Source organism: Chelonia mydas, chromosome 9, assembly GCF_015237465.2.
Source record: "Chelonia mydas isolate rCheMyd1 chromosome 9, rCheMyd1.pri.v2, whole genome shotgun sequence".
Classification (NCBI taxonomy): domain Eukaryota; kingdom Metazoa; phylum Chordata; order Testudines; family Cheloniidae; genus Chelonia; species Chelonia mydas.
The window spans coordinates 34,081,060-34,103,559 of record NC_057855.1 but is presented as its reverse complement, the minus strand read 5'-3'; the positions used below and the strand labels follow the sequence as shown (position 1 = coordinate 34,103,559).

Here is a 22,500-nt window from a genome sequence, read left to right as displayed (position 1 = left end):
AGGGGAAAGTGTAATTTTATGTTAAAATTTCTGGTGGTGGTATCTTTCAGCAGCTCTAGTGCACCTATGCTTTGGTGCAAGGACTTTACATTTGGTGGAATGGGGGTGGGAGCAGGGGTGTAGCCTTTGTTAGGAATGTGTTGTTGGCTGTTTTCATGAAAATTTGGCCAAATTATAAGCCTTTGAAAAATTGTGATTTACGCATGCTCCATATAGGTTCATTTTAGCAGCTAAATTCTCAGATTCTGTTGGCACTGAGCATGTTCTACTTTGGAGCTCAATGAGACTTTCCATTGGAGCTGTGCTGGATCTTGGTCTGGGCACTGGAACTGAAAGTAAAGTGCCTCTCTTGTGGTCTCATATTTCCCCCACTGGTGAACAGGCAGTGTGAAGGAAGAAGCTGCCTGGATTTGAATGCAGAGGGAATAAGGCAGACATGGGGATGGAGGGTGGACTAAATCGGAGCAAAGACAGGGTGGTCAGGGAGACTGGCAGGTGGAGATGGAAGCTGAAATTGACTAGGCAAAATGACTGGGACTGAGGACTAGTGGTAGGGTTGGGGAGAGGTCAAAGATCTGACAAAAAGCAAGATTGGGAAAGGAGCAGGGAGAACTGGGACTGGCTGGGCAAGGACTGGGAGAAGAAGCTGAGGTGTGGGGGGGAAAGAAGATTGGATGAGTTGCTGAGGGAGGGACACTTGGACTGTAGGAAAAAAAGTTATGTAACAAAAACCTATCATTAACAAAGAGGCAAAATTAAGGTTGCACAAGCAAATATGGGGATTGACTTTGCAGGCTCAACATTCTTTTAATGTAATTTGTGTGTAGTATATTCAATATACAGTACCATTCAGGGTTCAGTAGGTTGGTTGGCTGTAGTTTCACTGCATATCTTCCCAAGCCCAGCTCTTTAAACCATATTTTAATTTAAATTGTTTTTTAGCTTATTGGAAATATAGAAGTGATATTACTTTTTGATTTTTCAGAATACTGACAAACATTTGTTCTACTTCTTTAGGAGAGGTTTAAATCCACCCCACAGGGTTAAATCTATCTCCATGACCACATTCACGCAACAGGAAATAGAATTTCTGCAGAAACATGGGAATGAAGTAAGTGCTTATTTATTGTAGAATACCTAATGTTTGGTGAATGACTTAATTTGTTCCAATATTTGATTTTAAGAATTTCTCTAGAGGACATACGAGTGCTGCAGCCCAAAAGTAGACTGAAGAATTCAATCTTCTGAATGGACATTTTAAAAAAGAGAATTTCTTTCAGTTACCATGGGAAAACATTGTGATTTTGATCAATTAATGCACTATTCACTAACCAGGAGAGACCTGGGGTCATACAGCTGGAACCTTTACCCTTCTTTTTAGGTGTCCATTTCCCCTCCATTGGCTTGGAGAAAGTCTAGTCAGGTGCTTGAAGTATGTCAGTCCGTTATGCTGCAACTCCTATTACCTTCTGCTGTGTGTTCCTGAGAGATGCAGTATGCACTCTTATTTTCCTGCCCTGTAAGCTCCATCCATGGAGACTGAAGGCATCACCAGTGTCTGAAGACAAAGAATCTTAAACAGAATAAATCTGTTGCATGCTCTTATATCTATAGTGCACATGGCAAAAAGTCAGTAAAATCAGTTCCTGAAGCCCTTGAGGGGAGGAAGGGTAACAGAAGGAAAGGGGCAGAGAACTTATTGGAGCCCACAGTGGAAGTATTACAGCATTATGGATTAGAGCAGTGGTCGCCAACTGGTCGAACGCAATCGTCTGGCTGATCCTGAAGACTCTCCCAGGTTGATCGTGATCTCCGGCTGGTGATGTAGTGGGACTGCCGCTAAGGCAGGCTCCCTGCCTGCCCTGGCCCCATGCTGCTCCCGAAAGCAGCCAGTAGGCCCCTGCGGAGGGGCAGGGGTCTTTGCGCTGCTCCTTGCTGCAGTCACTCCCCCCGCAGCTCCCATTGACCGAGAACGGTGAACTGTGGCCAATGGGAGCTCCAGAGGCAGTGCCTGCAGAGGGGCAGCACGCAGAGCCAGTACCCGCGCGCCCCCCCCCCCCCCCCCCCCCGCCCAGGGGCCACAGGGGTGCATTGGCCCCTTCCAGGAGTGGCGTGGGTCAGGGGCCTGGCAGGGAGCCTGCCTTAGCCTTGCTGCGCTGCTGACCGGGAGCCACCCGAGGTAAGTGCCACCTGGCGGAAGCCCGCACCCCACCTCCCTGCCCCAAGCTCAGCCTGGAGCCCCCTTCCGCACCCCATTCTCCTGCCCAGACTCATCCTGGAACCAGCCCCCTTCTGCATTCTGAACCCCTTGGTCCAAACACAGAGCCCACACCCCCTCCCGAACCTGAACTCCCTGCCCCAGCCCAGTGAAAGTGAGTGAGGGTGCAGAGAGGGTGTTGGAGTGAGCAGGGCGGGGCTTTGGGGAAGGGGCAGGGTAGATCCTGAGTTGCACTTAAATTCAAAAAGTGATCTTGTGCATAAAAAGGTTGGAGACCACTGGATTAGAGACTACTTACTTATGCTTCAAGAGAATGTTGACAAGGCAAGTCACTAAAAATGATTAGGGCTATCAAAAAATTTAAAAAACCCTGTGATTAATCTCACTGTTAAACAATAATAGAATATCAATTGAAGTTTGTTATATTTTTGGATGTTTTTCTGCATTTTTGAAATATATTGATTTCAATTACATCACAGAATGCGAAGTGTACAGTGCTTGCTTTATGTTTATTACAAACATTTGCACTGTAAAAAGGATAAACAAAAGAGGATTTTTCAGTTCACCTCATACAAGTACTGTAATCTCTTTATTGTGAAAGTGCAATTTACAAATGTAGGGGTTTTTTGTTACATAACTGCACTCAAAAACAAAACAGCGTAAAACTTCAGAGCCTACAGGTCCACTCAGTCCTCCTCCTTGTTCAGCCACTAGCTGAGACAAACAAGTTTGTTTACGTTTACAGGAGATAATGCTCCCTGCTTCTTATTTACAATGACACCTGAAAGTGAGAATAAGCATTCACTTGACACTTTTGTAGCTGGTGTTGCAAGGTATTTGTGCCAGATATGCTAAACATTCGTGTGCCCCTTCATGCTTCGGGCACCATTTGAGAAGACATGCTTCCATACTGATGACAGGTTCTGCTTGATAATGATCCAAAGCAGTGCGGACTGACACATGTCCGGTTTCATCATCTGAGTCAGATGCCACCAACAGAAGGTTGATTTTTTTTTTTTTTTGGTGGTGGTTCAGGTTCTGTAGTTTCTGCATTGTAATGTTGCTCTTTTAAGACTTCTGACAGCATGTTCCACATCTTATCCCTCTGAGATTTTGGAAAGTACCTCAGATTCTTAAACCTTGGGATGAGTGCTGTAGCTATCTTTAGAAATCTCACATTGGTACCTTCTTTGCATTTTGTTAAATCTGCAGTGAAAGTGTCCTTAAAATGAATGACATGTGCTGGGTCATCATCCAAGACTGCTATAATTGCTATGAAATATATGGCAGAATGCGGGTAAAAGGGAGCAGGGGAGACACAATTCTCCCCCAAGGAGTTCAATCACAAATTTAATTAACACTTTTTTTTTTTTTTTTTAAAACGAGATCTTCAGCATGGAAGCATGTAGGTAAGCATGAAGCTTGTAGGCGCTAAAGTTTTACTTTGTTTTGAGTGCAGTTTTTTTTTTTTTTTAAATTACATTTATAAGTTGCACTTTCACCATAAAGAGATTGCACTACAGTATGGTGGGGGAATGGGGGGGCGGGAATGATAGCTCAGTGGTTTGAGCATTGGCCTGCTCAACCCAGGGTTGTGAGTTTAATCCTTGAGGGGGCCATTTAGGGATCTGAGGCAAAAATTGGGGATTGGTCCTGCTTTGAGCAGGGGGTTGGACTAGATGGCCTCCTGAGGTCCAACCCTGATATTCTGTGATTCAGTGATACTTCTATTAAGTGAATTGAAAAATACTATTTCTTCTGTTTATCACTTTTACAGTGCAAATATTTGTAATAAATATAAAGTGAGCATTATACACTTTGTATTCTGAGTTGTAATTGAAATCAATATATTTGATATAGAAAAACATCGAAACATATTTACAATACATTTCAGTCTGTATTCTATTATTGTTTAACAGTGCGATTGAAACTGATTAATCGTGATTAATTTTTTGTTAATTGCATGAGTTAGCTGATTGACAGCCCTAAAATGATCATCCTTTATAACAAAATATAAGCATGTTCTTTGACAATCTGGTTCAGCTTTAAGAATGAAAGTAGGAAAATCTTCTTTTTTAAAAAGCTGCTTTTTTTTGTGGTGATACATAGCACTTTCTGAAGAGTTTGACTAGCAATCATTTCTAGACCGACTTGAACAAAATCTGAAGTTATTAGTCTAATTATGAAATTGTTTGGCTCGTAACTGTTTAAAATCAAACATTTAAATCAGAATCGTGTTGCAGTTTCACAAATCTTCAAGTCAGGGCTTGAATACGTTATAAAATGTAGCTTTGTGTTGGTTTGGGGGTGTAGCTGGGGCTCTGAATGTTCTGATCACAGTGTAAAACTCTGATCATGGAATTTGCTACAGATACCACCCTCTTGTTCATAGCATTATGTTCTAGAATCAAAGTTTAATTTAAAATATTACGATGGCCAAGAAAGCTTTTCATTGGTCTATATTCTGTTCACACTTTCAGTGTCTTCAAAAGTTTGCAACAGTGGCTAAGAGGTGCAGATAACTGCTCTTTTACTACATGAAGATAACTAGCAGAAATCAGAGTAGCAGCCATGTTAGTTTGTATTTGCAAAAAGAAAAAGGAGTACTTGTGGCACCTTAGAGACTAACAAATTTATTTGAGCATAAGCTTTCGTGAGCTACAGCTCACATCATCGGATGCATTCAGTGGTATTTTCCACTGAATGCATCCGATGAAGTGAGATGTAGCTCACGAAAGCTTATGCTCAAATAAATTTTAGTCTCTAAGGTGCCACAAGTACTCCTTTTCTTATAGCGAAATATACAGCTAATGTTTCACCCATAATACTAAAGTCCGTTTTAAGGTGCCAAAACCATCAAACCCCACTGTCTGTTTTAATTGCTTCTGTGTTGCCCTTGTATTATCAGTCCAAAAGTCTTCAGTATGTTGAAAATTGAATGGGACAACATAGCTTGAATTTAATATCAAAACAAGTAACATGGGGATCACTGTGCTGACTGTATTGTTCCCTTTTCAAAATGCTGCTTTGACTTAAACAAAGCTGCTCCAGAAACCAGAGGGCCTCACTGGGTAAATTAGTTTCAGGTTGCCTTAGAGACACAGTAGCTTGTCCTTAGCGGTGAAGTATCAACAAGAGTAAATATCTTTAGTATAAGTTAAGTAAACTTAGATGAAGTATAAATGTTGTTTACAGAGCATCTCTTGGATAGTGCTTTAATGTTTTAGTCAAAAAAAAAAAATAATGGAACAATTAAAATATACTTGATTTGTTAAAATAAGCATTTTTTTTCCTGTTGTCCTCTTGAGATATAAAATAGTCCAGAATCTGTCTGCTTTCTGGAGAAAATTGGAGTATCCCAATGAAAAGCTTACTTTATTGGCCTAATTTGCTGCACAAAGTAGCACATTTTATGTACATCTTGAAAGCAGAAATAAGAAATAATATCATTTCGTAGGAAAACTGTTGGACAGTTTCTTATATCAATGCTGTTGCTTTGCAGGGCTCTTTAACAAAATTGATTAGAAGTTGGCTGTCTAAGATTTTAGATATCTAATTTTAAACACTCCATTCCAAAAAACTTTCCCAGTTCTACCTGTTTACTGGAAATCAGGGCAAGTAGATGTTTAAATCTGTCTTCTGGCACTTTATCTTAAATTTTGACCTTTGTGTCTGAACAATGATTCTTTTCAATTTTGTCAATCAAAAATTCATTTAAAAATATTTTTTAAAGGAAATGCCTGACCTGTAACAATGTCTAGTGATTTAAGGTGGCCTTGTCCAGCTCTTTAGAAGGCCAAATCCATGAGTAATCCATCCTAACTTGTGACTTAGACGTGAAACAGTTGGGTGCATTTTCAGTGGCATGTTATAAAAATTTAACTCACTCAAGTTGTTAGCTTTGCTTGTACATGGGATGGAAAGGTAGTGTTGGACAGAATAATATAATGCATATTGAGACGAAAAAAGAGAAGTCTGGTCTTGACTAACAAGTATTGAATTGTTTAAAAGCTAATAAAATAAGCATGAATGTTGTTGTAGGATGTACGCACCGTCCATTGAAAATTAATTTGGATTGTTGCCTAACTATGTTTGTCATTCCAATTGTAATTGGTGGCAGACATTTTGACTACCTACAGCACACACCAATAACAGCTGCAACGATTGGTTATTTTTTTGTTCTTCTCTCACCCGCTTGTATCTGGCAAGAAATGTAATGCCATATTTAACATGATTGGCTCCTTAATCTTTGTTTTAGACTAGTTCTCTTTATTATGTGGTAATTAACGTATATGAGCCCCTAATTCCAAGGGCTGGTCTACACTGCCAAGCTTTTTTTTGCCAAAAGGCAGCTTTTGGTGATGAAATAGCAGAGGTGTACACATTGCAAAGCCACTTTTTGCGATGAAACTAGTCAATTGCAGCGCTGTTAAAAAAAACAAAACAAAACCTCGATGAGAGTCAAGGCTTTTTGTGCCAAGGCTTTATTGCTGTAGTGTCAGTGTAGACACCATGCTTAATTTTAGCACTGTTATTGGCCTCCAGAAGGTGTCCCACAATGCCCATCCTGACCACTTTGGTGAGCATTTTCAACTCCGCTGCCCTGCCCCCACATAAACCACCTTCCACCACTCCCCCTTTAAAGCCTTGGGAATTTTGAAATTCCCCTTTCTGTTTGCTCGGCATGGAGAGCTCGCATCGCATCCTCCCACGTGGCTATGGCTTCTCCGTGCAGCAAACTATCTCACTCTTGGACCACTGGATCTGATAAGTGTTTGGGGAGAGGAGGCTGTCTAGTCCCAGCTTTGCTATAGCCATAGGAATTTCGATACCTATTGCCAGCTTGTGTGGAGCTTGTGCGAAAAGGGATCTGAGTGGGACACACTGCAGCGCAGAGCAAAGGTGAAGAAGCTGAGGAACGCATCCCACAAGGCAAGGGAGGCAAACTTTCTTTCCAGTACTGTTCCCCAGACTTGCCATTTTTATAAGGCGTTGGATGCTATCCTAGAGGGCAACCCCACCTCCACCGCCAAGAGCACTTGTGGATACTTCGGCATGTCTGAAGCTAGTAGAAAGTGTACCTAACCCAGAGGAGGAAGTCCATTAATGACGAGGTGGAGACTGAAGAAGATGTGAAGCCCACGGCAGAGTTGCCTGGTGGTGCATCCAGTCAGGAGCTGCTCGCTATTCTAGAGGTATCTAGCCAGTCTCAGCAGTTGCTCTCTGGCGAGCCAGAACAAGGAGAGGAGAGGGCAGAGAAATATACAAGGCTGGCTGTGTTTCTGTGTGCCGGGCACTTCCCTGCACAGCGAGGCAGTACAACGAAACAGGGAGTTGATGCACTCCAAGATTTCACAAGAATACTCCAGAGAGACCTCTAGGAAACTGTCCTGGAGGTACTCAGCAATCCTCTGCCAGAGATTACTTGGCAGAGCTGCTTTGTTCCTTCCCCCATTGAGAGACGCTTTCCTGTGCCACTCTGCAATTACTTGGGCAGGGCTAAAGGCTGCACACAGGCAAGCAGCATAGGGATTGGGGCAGAAGCCACAAGTATGTAGCAGATGCACCCTTGCTTCCCCTCAGGAGTGAGATATCTTCCCTAGTTGACCCCACCTGTGGAAAGTGGTGGGAAAATTTAGAGTGTTGCCCCCCATAAGTGCCCCACAGCCCTTTCATATTGCTTTTCAGCAATGAAGAATGCCCTTGCCCTTGGGTTCACTCACCATACTTGGGGTGTTCTCCTGCACATGTGCTTGCCTAGGGTCACAGAGAAACTAAGTATGTTACCAGCTGTGTATTTTAATGTAGTATTTCAATGCTCTGTGTGTAGTTGACAATAGTGCTTCTGTTTGTTGTTAATTATGCCTCTCCAGACGTGACCTTGAGAAGTCCTCCAACAGCAGCAGAGCATCTGCGCCAGATAAAATGCCCAAGACGAAGCAAGGAAGATATATTCTGGGAGATATATTCTCACTTCAGTCAGAGGCAGAAAAGACTGAATGCAAGAAATGGAGGAAAAGTGACAAGCAGGAAAGAAAGTAAAATGATGCGTACAATAGGGATGCTACGGAGAGGCTGATAAAAGTTTTGGAGCATCAAACTGACATGCTCCAGTCTCTTGTAACAGTCCAGACTGAGCAGATGCGTGTGCGCTTTCCCCTTCAGCACATTCAGAACTCTTTCTCGTGCGCTCCACAAACTCCCCCTGCACATTCCATTCTGCTTTCTGGCACTTCGTGCTTTCCTCTACACTCCACCCCCACAGACAGCTTTTCAAACAAAAGCTGGACTTACGCTAGCTCTGAAAGTCTTTCCTGCCCCCAGTACCTTCTCCCCTACCAAAAATCTGTGTGTGCATGTGGTGGTGTGGTTTATTTGGCAATAAAAGCAAAGTTCTTTGAATTGTAAGCACTTTTTATTTATTTCCATGCAAGTTACAATAGCAGATGACACCTGCAAATCAACAGGCACTTTTTATCAATTCCTTACATTGAATCCTAGGCCTTAACAATCACAACTGCTTCGTAGTATACCAAATTTAATTAGCCATTACAGTCCCGCGCATAGCAATAAACATTACTGGTTTTCATCTTCGAAGTATTGCCTCAAGGCATCTCTGATTCTCATTGCCCCACATTGCACTCCTTTTGATAGCCTGGGTATCTGGCTGCTCAAAATCAACAGCCAAGCGTTCTGCCTCGGCAGTCCACCCCTGAGTAAACTTTTCACCCTTCCTTTCACAAATATTATGCAGTGTGCAACATGCCTCTATAACAGGGGTGGGCAAACGTTTTGGCCCAAGGGCCACATTGGGGTGCGAAATTGTATGGAGGGCCGGGTAGGGAAGGCTGTGCCTCCCCAAACAGCCTGGTCCCCGCCCCCATCTGACCCCTCCCACTTCCCACCCACTGACTTACTGCCCCCTTCAGAACCCCTGACCCATCTAGCCCTGACCCCTGCCCCATCTAACACCCCTGTTTCCCCCTCCCCCTCCCCCCCCCCCCCAGAACCTCTGCCCCATCCAACCACTCCCTGTCCCCTGACTGGCCCCCTTACCATGCCGCTCAGAGCAGCGTGTCTGGCAGCCGTGCCTCCCAACCGGAGACAGACACGCTGCCGTGTTGCCCTGCAGGAGTGCACAGCCCTGCTGCCCAGAGTGCTGCCCACGCGGAGGCATGGCTGTAGGGGAAGGGGAATAGCCGGGGAGGGGCTGGGGGCTACCCTCCCTGGCGGAGAGCTCGGGGGCTGGGCAGGACGGTCCCGTGGGCCACAGTTTACCCACCTCTGTGCTGTTACCATGGGAGTATTTTCCTCATTAAGGTCTAACCTTCCATATAGGCATCGCCAGCATGCCTTTAATCAGCCAAACACATTCAATGGTCATTCTGCACCTAATTAGCCTGTTGAACTGCTCCTTACTACTGTCTAGGTTTCCCATGTACGGCTTCATGAGACATGGCATTAAGGGGTATGCAGGGTCTCCCAGCATCAGTGTAGGCATTTCGACTTCCCCTCACAGTGATCTTCTGGTCTGAAAAGAGAGTCCCTGCTTGCAGCTTTCTGTACAGGCCAGTGTTCCTTAAGATACAGGCATCATGCACCTTTCTAATCCACCCTGCATTGATGTCAGTGAAATGCCCAGAGTGATCCACAAACGCCTGCAGAAACATGGAGAAGTACCCCTTCTGATTGATGTACTCCATTGCAAGGTGGTCTGGTGCCAGAATTGGAATATGCCTGCTATCTGTCACCCCTCTACAGTTAGGGAATCCCATTGCTGCAAAGCCATCCACAATTTCACTCATGTTGCCAAGAGTCATGGTCTTTCACAGTAGGTACGATTTAATGGCCTTGCACACTTGCGTTAACACAGCACTGACAGTCGACTTCTCTACTCCAAATTGGTTCGTGACTGACCCGTAGCAGTCTGGAGTCGCCAGCTTCCACACTGCAATTGCCACATGCTTCTCTACCAACAGGGCAGCTCTCATTTGGGTGTCCTTGCACCGCAGGGCTGGGGCAAGCTCTGCACATGGTTCCAGGAAGGTGGCTTTCAACATCCGAAAGTTCTGCAGCTGCTGCTCATCATCCCAGACCTGCATAATGGTACGATCCAACCATTCTGTGCTAGTTTCCTGAGCCCAAACGCCATGTTCCATTGTGTTCACCTCCTCTGTGAATGCCAAAAGCAATCCCGTGTTGCTGCTTTCCATGTCGGACACAGTGCCCGTCAACTGTGACTGCTGTTGCCTTCATAACTTCAAGAATAACTCCACTACTATTGTGCTATGTGCTAGTGCTAACTAGCAGAGCAGTGGAAATCAGTGCGGGATCCATTCCTGCAGGTAGATGTGGTGGGGCAAGCAGAAAACAAGGGACGTTGAAAAATGCCATGAACTGAAGATGGAAGCACTTGCACTGCTTTCCGTCCAAGCATTCCATCATGGGGTATTGAGCCCGGACCCATGATGCCCCGTGATCTCCCTCCACCTTCCAACAAGACCTAGCGGCAGAAGTGGGGAGAACTGCACTGTGGGATAACTACACGCGTTACGCTGCTCTCATTGCTGATGCAAGTGCCGCAAGTGTGAACATACTATGCTGCCAGTGGAAGACAATGTGAACACACACGAGCGATTTTCTTGAAGTGCTTTTTTATCAGCAACCAAACTCTCAGCGAAGAAGCTCTGCCAGTGTAGACATAGCCTAAGTAATAATTATTTATGCACCATAAAGGACTAGATTAAATACCCACTGGGAGAACTGAGTATATTATTGCAATTTAAACACTTTCAGCTTTCCTGGGGCATTATATTGAGTAGTAAACTTGTTGCTGCATAACCCAGATTCATTATCACTGACTGAAACAAACACGTTAAGAAGCACAATGTATTTGAATTTTTATTAGGCCTCTTTATATATCCCCTTTTCTTCACTCATTCCAAGCCCCCTCTTCTGTTCTGTTAATTGCTGGGAAATATGGCATGAAAGGAATCTGTCAGTGTGCTCATACTTTTTAGTCCCTAAGTGTTAAGATCACTTTGTGTGCTCTCTATTACCACCTTGGAGTATGGTGATTTTTGTTTTTTTTGTCTCTGTCCCTATCCCGTCCCCCTCGCAAAAAACCCCACCCCACTTACTCGTGAACTAGAGCAAGCATATAACCATCCACGTAAAGAAGTTTGTGTGAAGCATCCTTGTTTATGCATCTGATGGCTTTAATTCTCCATCTGCCACATGTTTACATATTAAATTTAAAACATTTAATCCCACATTTGGTGGCATCAGGCAGAAAGTCCAAAGACTACCAAAGTACACACTTGCTTTTCTCCATTTCATACTAAAAAAAAAATCCTACAGAGTGCTATTGAGAGACCTATCAAGCGTTCTTTCATGTAGTTTATAAATTACTAGAATAGACTTCCTCCGATGTCAAACTTTATCAAACGGCTAGGACTACAGATATTCTTCTAGAGCTCAACAGTCATTCATTTTGACTCCTGATTTTTCATAATTACAGCATCAAACATCGGTGCTCCATGGTGTCGGAAAGGAATTGGGCATCTAGTACCTACAGTCCTGGAAGAATATTTCCCAGTTAACCGGTTGTTGTACAATAGTCTAGTCCGGGGTGGGCAAACTTTCTGGCCTGAGGGCCGCATCGGGTTTCCAAAATTGTATGGAGGGCCGGTTAGGGGAGGCTGTGTCTCCCCAAACAGCCAGGCGTGGCCCACCCCTGCCCCGCCCCCTATCCGACCCTCCTGCTTCTCCCCACCAGCTCTCATTCCCCAGGCCTCCCGCCCCGTCCAACCCCCCTACCCCATCCAACCACTCCTTTTCCCTGACCACCCTCAGACCCGTCGCCCCTGCCTCCTATCCGACACCTGCCACCCCTGGCTTCTTGCTCCCTGATGGCTCCCTCGGGACTCCTGCCCCATCCAACCCCCCTACCCCTGACTGCCCCCTGCCAACCCCCCCCCCCCCCCCCCCCCCCCCCGCCTCCTTCCCATGCTGTCTGGAGCACCGGTGGCTGGTGGCGCTACAACTGCGCCACCCAGAGCACTGGGTCAGGCCGCAGCTCTGCAACTGTGCTGCCCGGCTGCCCAGAGCTTTGTGCCAGCGGCACGGCATGCTGAGGCTGCAGGGGAGGGGGAACAGCAGGGAAGGGGCTGGGGACTAGCCTCCCAGGCCAGGCACTTATCCCCTGGACCAGGCAGGAGGGTCCTGTGAGCCGGATGTAGCCCCGTAGTTTGCTCACCTCTCGTCTAGTCTATGGAGAGGGAAAGGGTTCTGCGTCTTCCTCTGAAAGTTCTCATCACTAGCTACCGTAGAACAGAATACTGGACTAGGTGGATCACTGGTTTGGGCCAAAGTTACTAAGGTTCAAATGAATTTTGGGAGCGTGTCATGCGTTAGTCACATTCCACATGAACTAATATTTTTCACTTCTTACTCTTTACCATACAGTCCATAAGTTATGGACATGTTGTGGGGGAAAATGCTTTTTCTCTAATTTATTGGATGCCTTTTGCTCATATATTATGAATTTGACCTCTGTGTTACTATAGCATGTTCTGGAACTGTAGCATTAATTTCAAGTTTTACCTGGTTTTAAGGGTCTCTGCGAAATGTATGAAGACCGCTTTTCAAGCGCTTACTACAGCGTTTGAAACAGCCGTTATTAAGATGGAATCTCTGCCAGTTTTGCTAGAGGCCTTATGAAAGTCATGAGTCACTCAGTCACTGGCATAAGTGGTAGAAGTTACGCCTTCTGTGAATGTAGTCTCTGAATTTCCTTGGATGTCGTTCTGGTATACCTGGTATAGGTGGAAGAGCTTGCAACTTCCATGTTTAACTAAAATTAAAACAAAGTAATAAAACTTTTGTGGGTTTAGGATGTAAATAAGTAGCTATTAATTCAAATCATTGGGATGCTATAGTTATTGGGGCAGGTCAAAATTTTTATGTTGAAATTACTTTTGATGGAAAACTGGGTTCTTGACTAAATGAGTTGTTGTGGTTTTTTGTGGAAAGTGTCTGCTTTCTGTGGGGGGGAAAAAAAAACCTTGGAGTTTATGCTGCCACAGTGCCTCATTCTTTGTAGGTCAGATTCCCTGGCTGAATTAAGTCTACCATGATATTCTGTTTCTTATCTCCAACAGAAGAGACCTTTGGCGCATCTTAGAAAATGTAGTCTGACCAGGGCCCTGCCTGTAGAAGAGGGTGGGGCACATAAGGCATCCTAACAACAACTCCCATGGGCACCAAGGCAGCATTTCCAAATCAAACTTTTTTTTTTCCAGTTGAACTGTTTTGGTACTTAGTTTTTTGGGGGAGAGGGAAGAGAGGAAGAATTGCTCTGGAAAATACCAATATCAATTACTTATTAACCATCTAATGTATGTTGGTGGTTTCTGCTGACTACTCTTTGAAGGGGAGGTGGCAAAGAGGCTATTGCCACCTTCCCGTAGCATAGTGGCTCTCAAACTTTTGTGTTGGTGATCCCTTTCAGACAGCAAGCTTCTGAGTGAGATTTCCCTCCCCCCTTTTAAATTAAAAATACACATTTTATATGAACACTATTTTAAATGCTAAATTTATCACTCTATTGTTGAAAATGAATTTACCTTTTTCTCACTGCTTTTAAATTAAGACTAAAACACTTTTATTGTTCTAAGCAGAAAAGTTTTTTTTTTTTTAAATACTGTTTAATATTGGGGGGAGGGGCTGAATAAAATTTGTTAAAATCACTTTTTTCCACAACAGACTTAGTGCCCCATTGCTACTCTTACTTCTACGCTGCTGCTTGCAGCGGTGCTGCCTTCAGAGCTGGGTGGCTGAATAGCGGTGGCTGCTGGCTTGACGACCAGGTCTGAAGACAGTGCCACCGCCAGCAGCACCGCAAACTGCAGAAATAAGGGTTGTAGTGCCTTACCGTGCCACCCTTGCTTCTGCATAACATTTGAACTTTGCAGTGGGAGGGGTGGCTACGGAGTGGGGGGCCTAAGTAAAATTTTAGGGTGGTTATAGCACCCACAAGGCCCCCCCCCCAGTCTGCCCCTGCCTGCGTGTGTCTGTTAAATTATAAATCACTTCTTTTTGCTGATCTCAGTGTTCTGATTGGTCTGCGTTTTAATGCAACTCTTCAGCAGCTGAACAATCAAGCCCTCTGATGTTGTCTAGATCCTGACTTTTTAGTATCAAGATGACAAATCTGCACACACAATACTATAATCCCCAGAGTCCAATTTCCTTAAAGTGGTGATAATACAAATATATATATATATATATTATGTTTAGGAACAATGATCGCTGCATTTATGTTTACAATACTTTTTGAGGTAAATACACTACATTGCGACAGAAAAGCAGGTAATTTTCTAAAACACAAGGTTTAAATAATATTTTATAGCAGTTGCTTTGTTTTGTGTATGTATTTGCAACCCCCACGTAATAACCTCACGACCCCCAGTTTGAGAACCCCTGTCTTAATATGTATGGCTAACAGCTGAGGATCTGAGAGGTTTGACAGGCAAGTAACTGTGTCTGGTTGAGGAACTCTTCTTTTGTTTTTGTTCTTTGTTTAAAGAAATTGTCATGACATAAACCCTCCGCATTGGTTTGCATTTTGAAAGCCTCTCAAAAAGAGAAGCTTATCTTTTTTTTTAAATGAAAGTTTAGGTCTCTTCACCACAACCCTTCAACCGTTCCTGAAGATTGTAAATACAGTAACTCCCCACTTAATGTCCTCTTGCTTAACATTGTTTCGATCTTACGTCCCTGCTCCATTACAGAACATGCTCGTTTAAAGTTGTGCAATGCTCCCCTATAACATCGTTTGGCTGCCTGCTTTGTCCATGGCTGGCAGCTCCTCTAAGCCCCCCCCCATGCCTCCCGCCCACCAGTGGACCCCGCAGATCAGCGACTTCCCCTTCCACCTCCTGCCTGTGGCAATCAGGAGGCTGGGGGGAGGAGTGAGGACGCGGCTCGCAGCGTTTCCCCCCTCCCCCCCCCCCCGCCTCCTGCCCATGGCAATCAGCTTGCGGGGGAAGGGGGATATGGGAGCTGATAGGTGGGCTGCCAGCTTGTTTAATACCTGTATTAAATGGTTTAAAATGTATATAATGCCTCTTGTCTGGCAAAATTTGTTTTCCCTGGAACCTAACACCTCTCCGACCCCCCATTTACATTAATTCTTGTGGGGAAATTGGATTAGCTTAACATCGTTTCGCATAGTCATGTTCCTGAGAAATGCGATTACCACGTTAAGTGAGGAGTTCCTGTACTGGTACCCTGAAAGGGCATTTTCAATTTAAACCCCAGTTTTGCATCAAAATATATCAAACAGTCCTACGTGCTTTTTTGTCCAGGACTGATGAATAAAACCTGGACTGCTACATTGTGCTATCTTTGATATTTTATGTCAGATCTTTAAATAATCAAACCCTCTCTGCCCCAGGGACTGGTTTACATTCAGAATTTGTCTGCAGAGTTTTTGGGACCAATATTATCAGTTTTAAACCAATATGCTTACATCGGTGCAAAAAATGTGTGTGGGTAGCTTTTGGTTTTTGCATTGGTTTGACTAACAATCAAAACAAGTTATGCTGATTAAACACCCTGATGCCAGTAGAACTGTCCACACTAAGGGTTTGCCCTGATCAGAGAGTTTAGTTTATTCTTTTGATTTTTAAATTGTTGGAAAAAACTGAGTGCAGACAATCTCTAAATTGCAAATCTCAAGTCACTTGTCCAGTTAACCCGAGGTCTTCTCACCTCTCCTTTCCCCTCTGCATGTTTGAGAAACTACACTTTAGGTGGAAAGGATTTTGAGGGAAGGAGTATTCATAACACTGTACAATAGAAAGCAAGTTACAGGTTTAACCCTTGACTCAGCCTGACTTTATACAAAGTGTACTTTCAAATATCGTTTTTACTGGAAGCATACAATTCTTTTTACTCTACAGAGATTAGTAATTCAGCACTTCTGATGTCAATATTAGTTATTAAACAGTTATTTGCTTATGCAAGGAAACTATATTTCCAAATCTTTCCTGTAGTGAGTATTCTGTTTTGAAACATAGTCTTGTTGTGTTGTCATCTCTAGTTTTTACTTTGCAAATTGTTTGATTTATGTACATAAGGAAAATAACAGCATTTTTACAGGGGCTCTTGCCCAGCACAGTTATGTTGGGGTCACATCACTTCATACTCCTGGTGGACATAATTTGCCAGTGAAAGTTTGTGTGTCGGCCTAGCCTTACTTTGTATATTTCCCCCACTGCTTTGTGTCCCCCATTTTGGAAAATGCTGGAATAGACGTTTATAACAGATGTGCTCTCCTTCTGTGCATGCTTTGAGGAGTGAAAAAGGTTAAGCATTTGCATTTGAAGTACCATCCTTGATGTCTGTGCTACCTAATTCAGATGAAACTAATGGGTCACTTGATACCTAAAAACTATTATTTTGGGCTCTGCAAAATTGGGCAGATGCTACTGCATCAGTTCCACTCTGGTAGCATTTTCAAGGCTTTCTCTAAAGCCAAAATAGCGGAAGACAAACTCCTTTCAAAATAGAAGCTGAAACTACAGAGGGTAGGTAAGTCCGTTCCTCTGATGTGCCCTGCTGCAGGAGTGTTTTCCAAAACATGGGATATTCTTTGCCCTGAAGAACTTGCAATCTAAATAAACAAGATGGAGCGAGAGAAAGGAAGTAGTAGTTATCCCCCTTTTACAGATTGGCAACTGAGGAACAGATAAAGGCCTGATAGGAACTTTGGCAGAGCAAGAATTGAAATCAGATGTCCTAAACTCCATTCCACTGACTTAGCTAGAGGACAGTCCTCTTTAGTGTTGCTTCTAAGTGAAGTCAAAGATTTTTCTCTCTCTTTTTTTTTTTTTTTTTTGGAAACTTAATGCTTCCTTACAAGGGTGTAACATTCTCTGTGGATTGTCTTCAATTGTACTGGCTTTGGTTAATTAGAAAGCTTATGTAAGTTAATTTGCTTGCATGTTTCTGAACTTTTTGATAAGATCACTAGCACTTTTTCTTTGGCTACTTAAACTACAGTTAATTTAACTAAATTAAACTTTATAATAAAATGAAACTTGAAAATTTTTGTACCATCCATGCATTCAGAAGGAAACTTCATTTCTCTCTCTCTTCTTCCCCCCTAGAAGGATTCTAGAGAGCTACAGCAATAATTAGGGTGTTGGATAGGTTTTATGAGCATAGATTAAAAGATACATTTGTGTAACTTGACTAAATGATGAGATGGGTTATTTCTATGTGTTAGAAGGCTATAAAGGTCTAGGAATGAAGAATTGTCTCTTCCATGGGAGTTTGAGAAATATGATGAAATTAGAACTGTGAGCTTTAATTGAGTCAGACTACCATTTCTATTTAAATTATGGAATAATCTCCGTAATGGGATGCTAAATCCAGCTCAAAGCTTTGGTATATATACAGTAGGGAACAACACAACTATGGACCAGACCTAATATTCAAAATACTAGAGATTCTATCCTTTTGATACACTTAATATCACAGCTGAAGGGACAATGGCTAATTAAAGGAAACTTTTTCATTTATCTTGGTGAATTATTGGGAATTATCAGTGAGGTCAAAGCTTGAACTGCAGTGTAGTCTTTCAGGTTTGCAAGTCAGTTAAGGCTGGTCCTGATGAGACTTAAGTACCATTTTAGGCCTGGAATTTGTATGGTTGATTCCCAACGCAAGTGATCTCTGCTGACCCATGTTCCCTTTAATAGCATACACCAGCATTTGTCAAACCGGGGATCTTGACCCAAAAGGGGGTTGCAAGCCTATTATAGGGTGGTCACAGTATTGCTACACTTATTTCTGGGCTGCCATCAGAGCCGGGTGGCTGGAGAGTGGTGGCTGTGGGCTGTGCGCCCAGCTCTGAAGGCTGCACTGCCAGCAGCAGCACAGAAGTAAGGGTGGCATAGCATGGGCAGCGGCCGGTGGGGATAAGGTGACATCACAGCCTGAAATACTTTCAAAGAGAGTCCCAGCAAAGAAGGTTTGAGAACCCCCGGCATACACAATTGTATCTGATTGTTCACTTAAGAATTTCTCCTAATAGTTTCAGATACTTTTAAGTATGTTTTTGGGTGCATTATCTCATGGCCCACTTACCAGAGAGACAGCAGATAAAAGTCACCAAAAAGCACTAAAAGCCACCATTTAGTCACCAAAATGTTTAGCAATTCTAAAGTTTATACGGTCCAGCTAGAGTATAGTTTGAGTAGACTGTATGTTAAAATTTCAAATCAGTGTTTTCATTATTTGGATATTTTCTCTCTCAAACTAGAACGCTAAAAATAAGTACTATATCTGCTTTTAAATGTTTTTGTGATTTCTGATTTACCAGCATTTCCTAGTCTCTGCCATTTTAAAAGTTTTTCTATTTTCTTTGTGGCACTATTCCCCCCCCCCCCCCCCCCAATGTAATCCCTTATGTGCTTTGCCTGTTCTTACATTACATAACTTTTCAGTTTTTGAAAATGCACCAGATGTGTCCATATCATTGGTATTCTAAGAAGACTACAGGAAAAGTTTCATGATTGTACTGTGGATTGCTTCAAACCTTCGACTGTAAACTTTTTTTAGATTCTGAAATTCTCAGGACTGGGTCCATGTTGGTGAACAGCCCCAACAGCATGTTCTTCAATGGAGCATCTGGGTGTTACCATGATACAAATACTAAATGTCATCACCACCACTCTACAGCATATCAGATACACTCAAATTGCACGTTGCCATGTAATTCAGTTAAGTTTGACTCATGCATAACTTTAGAATAAGAAACATCTGAGAGCGTAGGATGATACTTAATGCAGACATGGTCTATGCCCTTTAAGTTTTTTATATTAAAGCTTATGCAAGGCAACTCTTCAAAGGGCTTGCTTTCATTAATAGTTGATAAAAATGTCATCACGTGCATGCCATCTCTGTTGTTTTCTTTCTTTTTTGTGAATGTAACCTTGATGATAAACTTAATTTGCATCCCTGAAGTTTGGAAATAGTGAAATAAAGCTGCAGTGCTTAACCCAAACAATCCCCGTATTTGTCTTACAAAAAGGAAACAAATTGATTAGGTGCATAACAGTGGAGCTGTGTGTTTTTTTCACTTGTGCTTAATGCTCATGTTTTGTGTGTTGCTGGAAGTAGTGGAGAGGTAAAACCTATGAGTGATGCCTGGAAGTAAAGCAGGGACTCTGTCAAAGCTAGCCCTTGTAACATGCTTTTACTTTAAAAATGGAAAGAGGTAGTAAATCAAGGAAACTTCAGTCAAGTTACTGCTTTTGTGTTTAGGTGTATTTGAAAAATAAAAATAAAGTAGTCTACCTCCAAGAAATCTATGGCAAGTTTAATTCTTGAAGGTTAAAAAATACTTGAGAAACTCTGCCCTGGTCTACACTATACAGGTCACCATAAGGCAGCTTTGTCAGTGTACACAGTGTACAGCCTTGCTCCTGTAGATGTAAGTGCTATACTAACTAACAGAATACGACTACACTGATATAATAAGCTATACACCACTTGCGGAGGTGGAGTTATTTTGGTGTAGATAGGGTGCTGCGGTGTCAATGTAGACCAGAGGTGGGCAAACTACAGCCCGTGGGCCACATCCGGCCCACGGGACCGTCCTGTCCGGCCCCTGAGCTCCTGGCCTGGGAGGCTGTCCCCCCTCCCCCGCAGCCACGCCACGACGTGGCGCAATACTCTGGGCAACAGAGCTGCAGATCTCGGCCTGCCCTGGCGCTCTGTGCTGCGTGGCGCGGCTGCCTGTTGTGGTGCAGCCGTGCTGCCAGCCACCGGTGCTCCAGGCAGTGCAGTAAGGGGGCAGGGAGCAGGAGGGGTTGGATAGAGGACAGGGGAGTTCAGTGGGTGGTCATGGGTGTGGATAGGGGTCGGGGTGGTCAGAGGGTGGGAATGGGGGTTGAATGGGGGCAGGAGTCCCGGGGGGGGGCAGTCAGGAAGGAGTGGAGGGGTGGCAGGGGGTGGTCAGGGGACAGGGAGCCGGGGTTTGGGTGGATGGGGCACATGTCCTGGGGGATGGGCAGTCAGGAAGGAGAGGAGGGGTTGAATGGGGTGGTGGGGGGCAGTAAGGGGCGACGGGTCTGGAGGTGGTCAGGGAGAAGGGGTGGTCCCGGGGGGGGGGGCAGTCAGGAAGGAGGGAGGGGGTTGGATGGGGCGGCGGGGGGCAGTTAGGGGTGGGAGGTCCGGGGGCTGTCAGGTGTTTTTAAACACAGTATGTTAATTTTCTAGGAAACCTTGCTGTTCTGTAAGCTCCTCATATATTAGACAGGAATTTGTTGTGTTCAGCTGAGTACAAAGCACTGTGTATTGGTAAATTTTAGAAGCTCAGAAGGACTCTTAAAAACTAATGCCAGCGTACGAATTATATTAGCATGCGTCTTCCAAACTTTACAGGTCACTGTAAGCTGAACAGAGAAGCAGGACAGAATCTTGTCTGTGGTTTGAATATATAGACTTTGGGGAGGAGTATTTCTAAAGACAAAAATGGTAGTTGTGTGTTACACCATTGGGAGTACTTTCAAAATCAAGTACTTTTTGTATGTATGTGCCTGTTAAATAAGAGATTAGATGTTGCAAGGCCATCTATCTCAGCAAGGCAAACAGAAATCCTAAACAGTGCACTGTGCACTCACACTTGGCTGAAATATCAATTAGTGTAAGACAAGTCCTTTGCAAATAAATGGTAAGAATGGATATTCAAAAATTAATAATGCATTTTATCTATAGTTGTAAATTTAGAGTGAAAATATAAATTTGAACTTGAAAGTTATTTAATATTGATTTCTCTCTTTTCCCTCTCCCTCCCACCTTATTCCCTCAAAATAAGGTGTGTAAACAGATTTGGCTAGGATTATTTGATGATAGATCATCAGCAATTCCAGACTTCAGGGATCCACAGAAAGTAAAGGAGTTTCTACAGGAAAAATACGAAAAGAAAAGATGGTAAGCTAACACTCAGTTTTGATAAAAACTAATTTTTTTTTTTTTTCTTCCCTGTAACCAGAAATCCCTTTTGGGTTTACTGTAAATTGCTGGCTGACGTCCGTCTTTCATTGTGACTAATAATGAGTGTTACTTTGTGGCTGAAAAGAGACCTTAACGACATCTCAATTTTTAAAGAAGGCTTATGGAAGACTTTGACTTGACTTCACGTACAGCACTACAGCAGCACAGCTGCAGCACTTTAGTGATGATGCTACTATAACTATGCCAACAGGAGCTTCTGGGAGAAGCTCTCCCGATGACATAGCACTGTCTACACCGTCGGTGAGGTTGGTGTACCTATTTTGCCCAGCAACAAAGTTGTACTGATATAAGTCTGTAGTGTAGACCTGGGCATTGTAAAGCACTAAATATTACATCTGCATAGTCTGAACATTGCCAAACCTAGATATTCATTTAAAATCTTATGAAGAAGACATGGCCGTTTGTTAGTAGATGCACGACATATGTTAGTGTGACATTCCCCAGGGACTGCTGTGTCCCCTTAGCTCTCCAGCCTAGGATGCCTTTTACACTATTTTGTTAGTGAACAGCAAACCCTTCCAGGCTCTGCTTACTCACACCACCAGCATGCAAAGTCACTCCCAACTGAGTGCATGAATCTATGCCCAGCTATCCACGAAGCACATATAAGGCAACACCCGCATATCCCTCAGGCCCAGCCTTTTCCCCCAGAAATGTGCATCTTGTACTGTTCAGTAGCCCCACTGGACAGGACAAGCTCATAATCAGTCTGTCATTCCAACTGTGGGTAATAAATATATGCACCAGTCCTTTTGATCTGAGTAGAGATCAAAAGGATTCCCCAAACACTTCAATCAAACACACTGGCTTAGATAAAACAACAAAATTAAGTTTTTATTAACTGCAGAAAAGTAGACTTTAAGTTTTTATAATTAGTATGGCATAGACATCAGAATTGGTTACAAAAGAAATAAAAAGATAAAATTGCAAGCTAATTGCTAATTCCCCCCCGTGCGCATCCCCCCCCTTATACCCCAACCCTTGGGTGATGGAAAAATCCTTGCTGGGTCATGTGGGCAGCCAGTTCCATGGTGTGCGTGAGCTTCAAACTGTCTTTTCAGATGAGTTGTAAATTTCCTGTTTACAACCCCCCAGCAGGTAATGGCTCTTTAGCACTTTTCTGGTGTGCTAGTGTGTCTGTCTCTGAGGAATGGGCTTATGGGTGTTATCCAGAATTGCCACATATTCCA

General features: G+C 43.5%; 1 protein-coding gene across 29 annotated transcripts in view; it reads left to right on the top strand.

The window, feature by feature from the left end:
* Positions 1 to 22,500, top strand: part of AGFG1 (ArfGAP with FG repeats 1) — a 69,395-nt gene that overhangs the window by 17,131 nt on the left and 29,764 nt on the right. For all 29 annotated transcript variants that reach the window (XM_037908211.2, XM_043522063.1, XM_043522064.1 and 26 more), the window contains exons 2-3: positions 1,018 to 1,111; positions 21,111 to 21,226. In XM_037908211.2, coding sequence (XP_037764139.1) covers positions 1,018 to 1,111; positions 21,111 to 21,226 — 210 coding nt within the window. The remainder of the gene's footprint in view (positions 1 to 1,017; positions 1,112 to 21,110; positions 21,227 to 22,500) is intronic.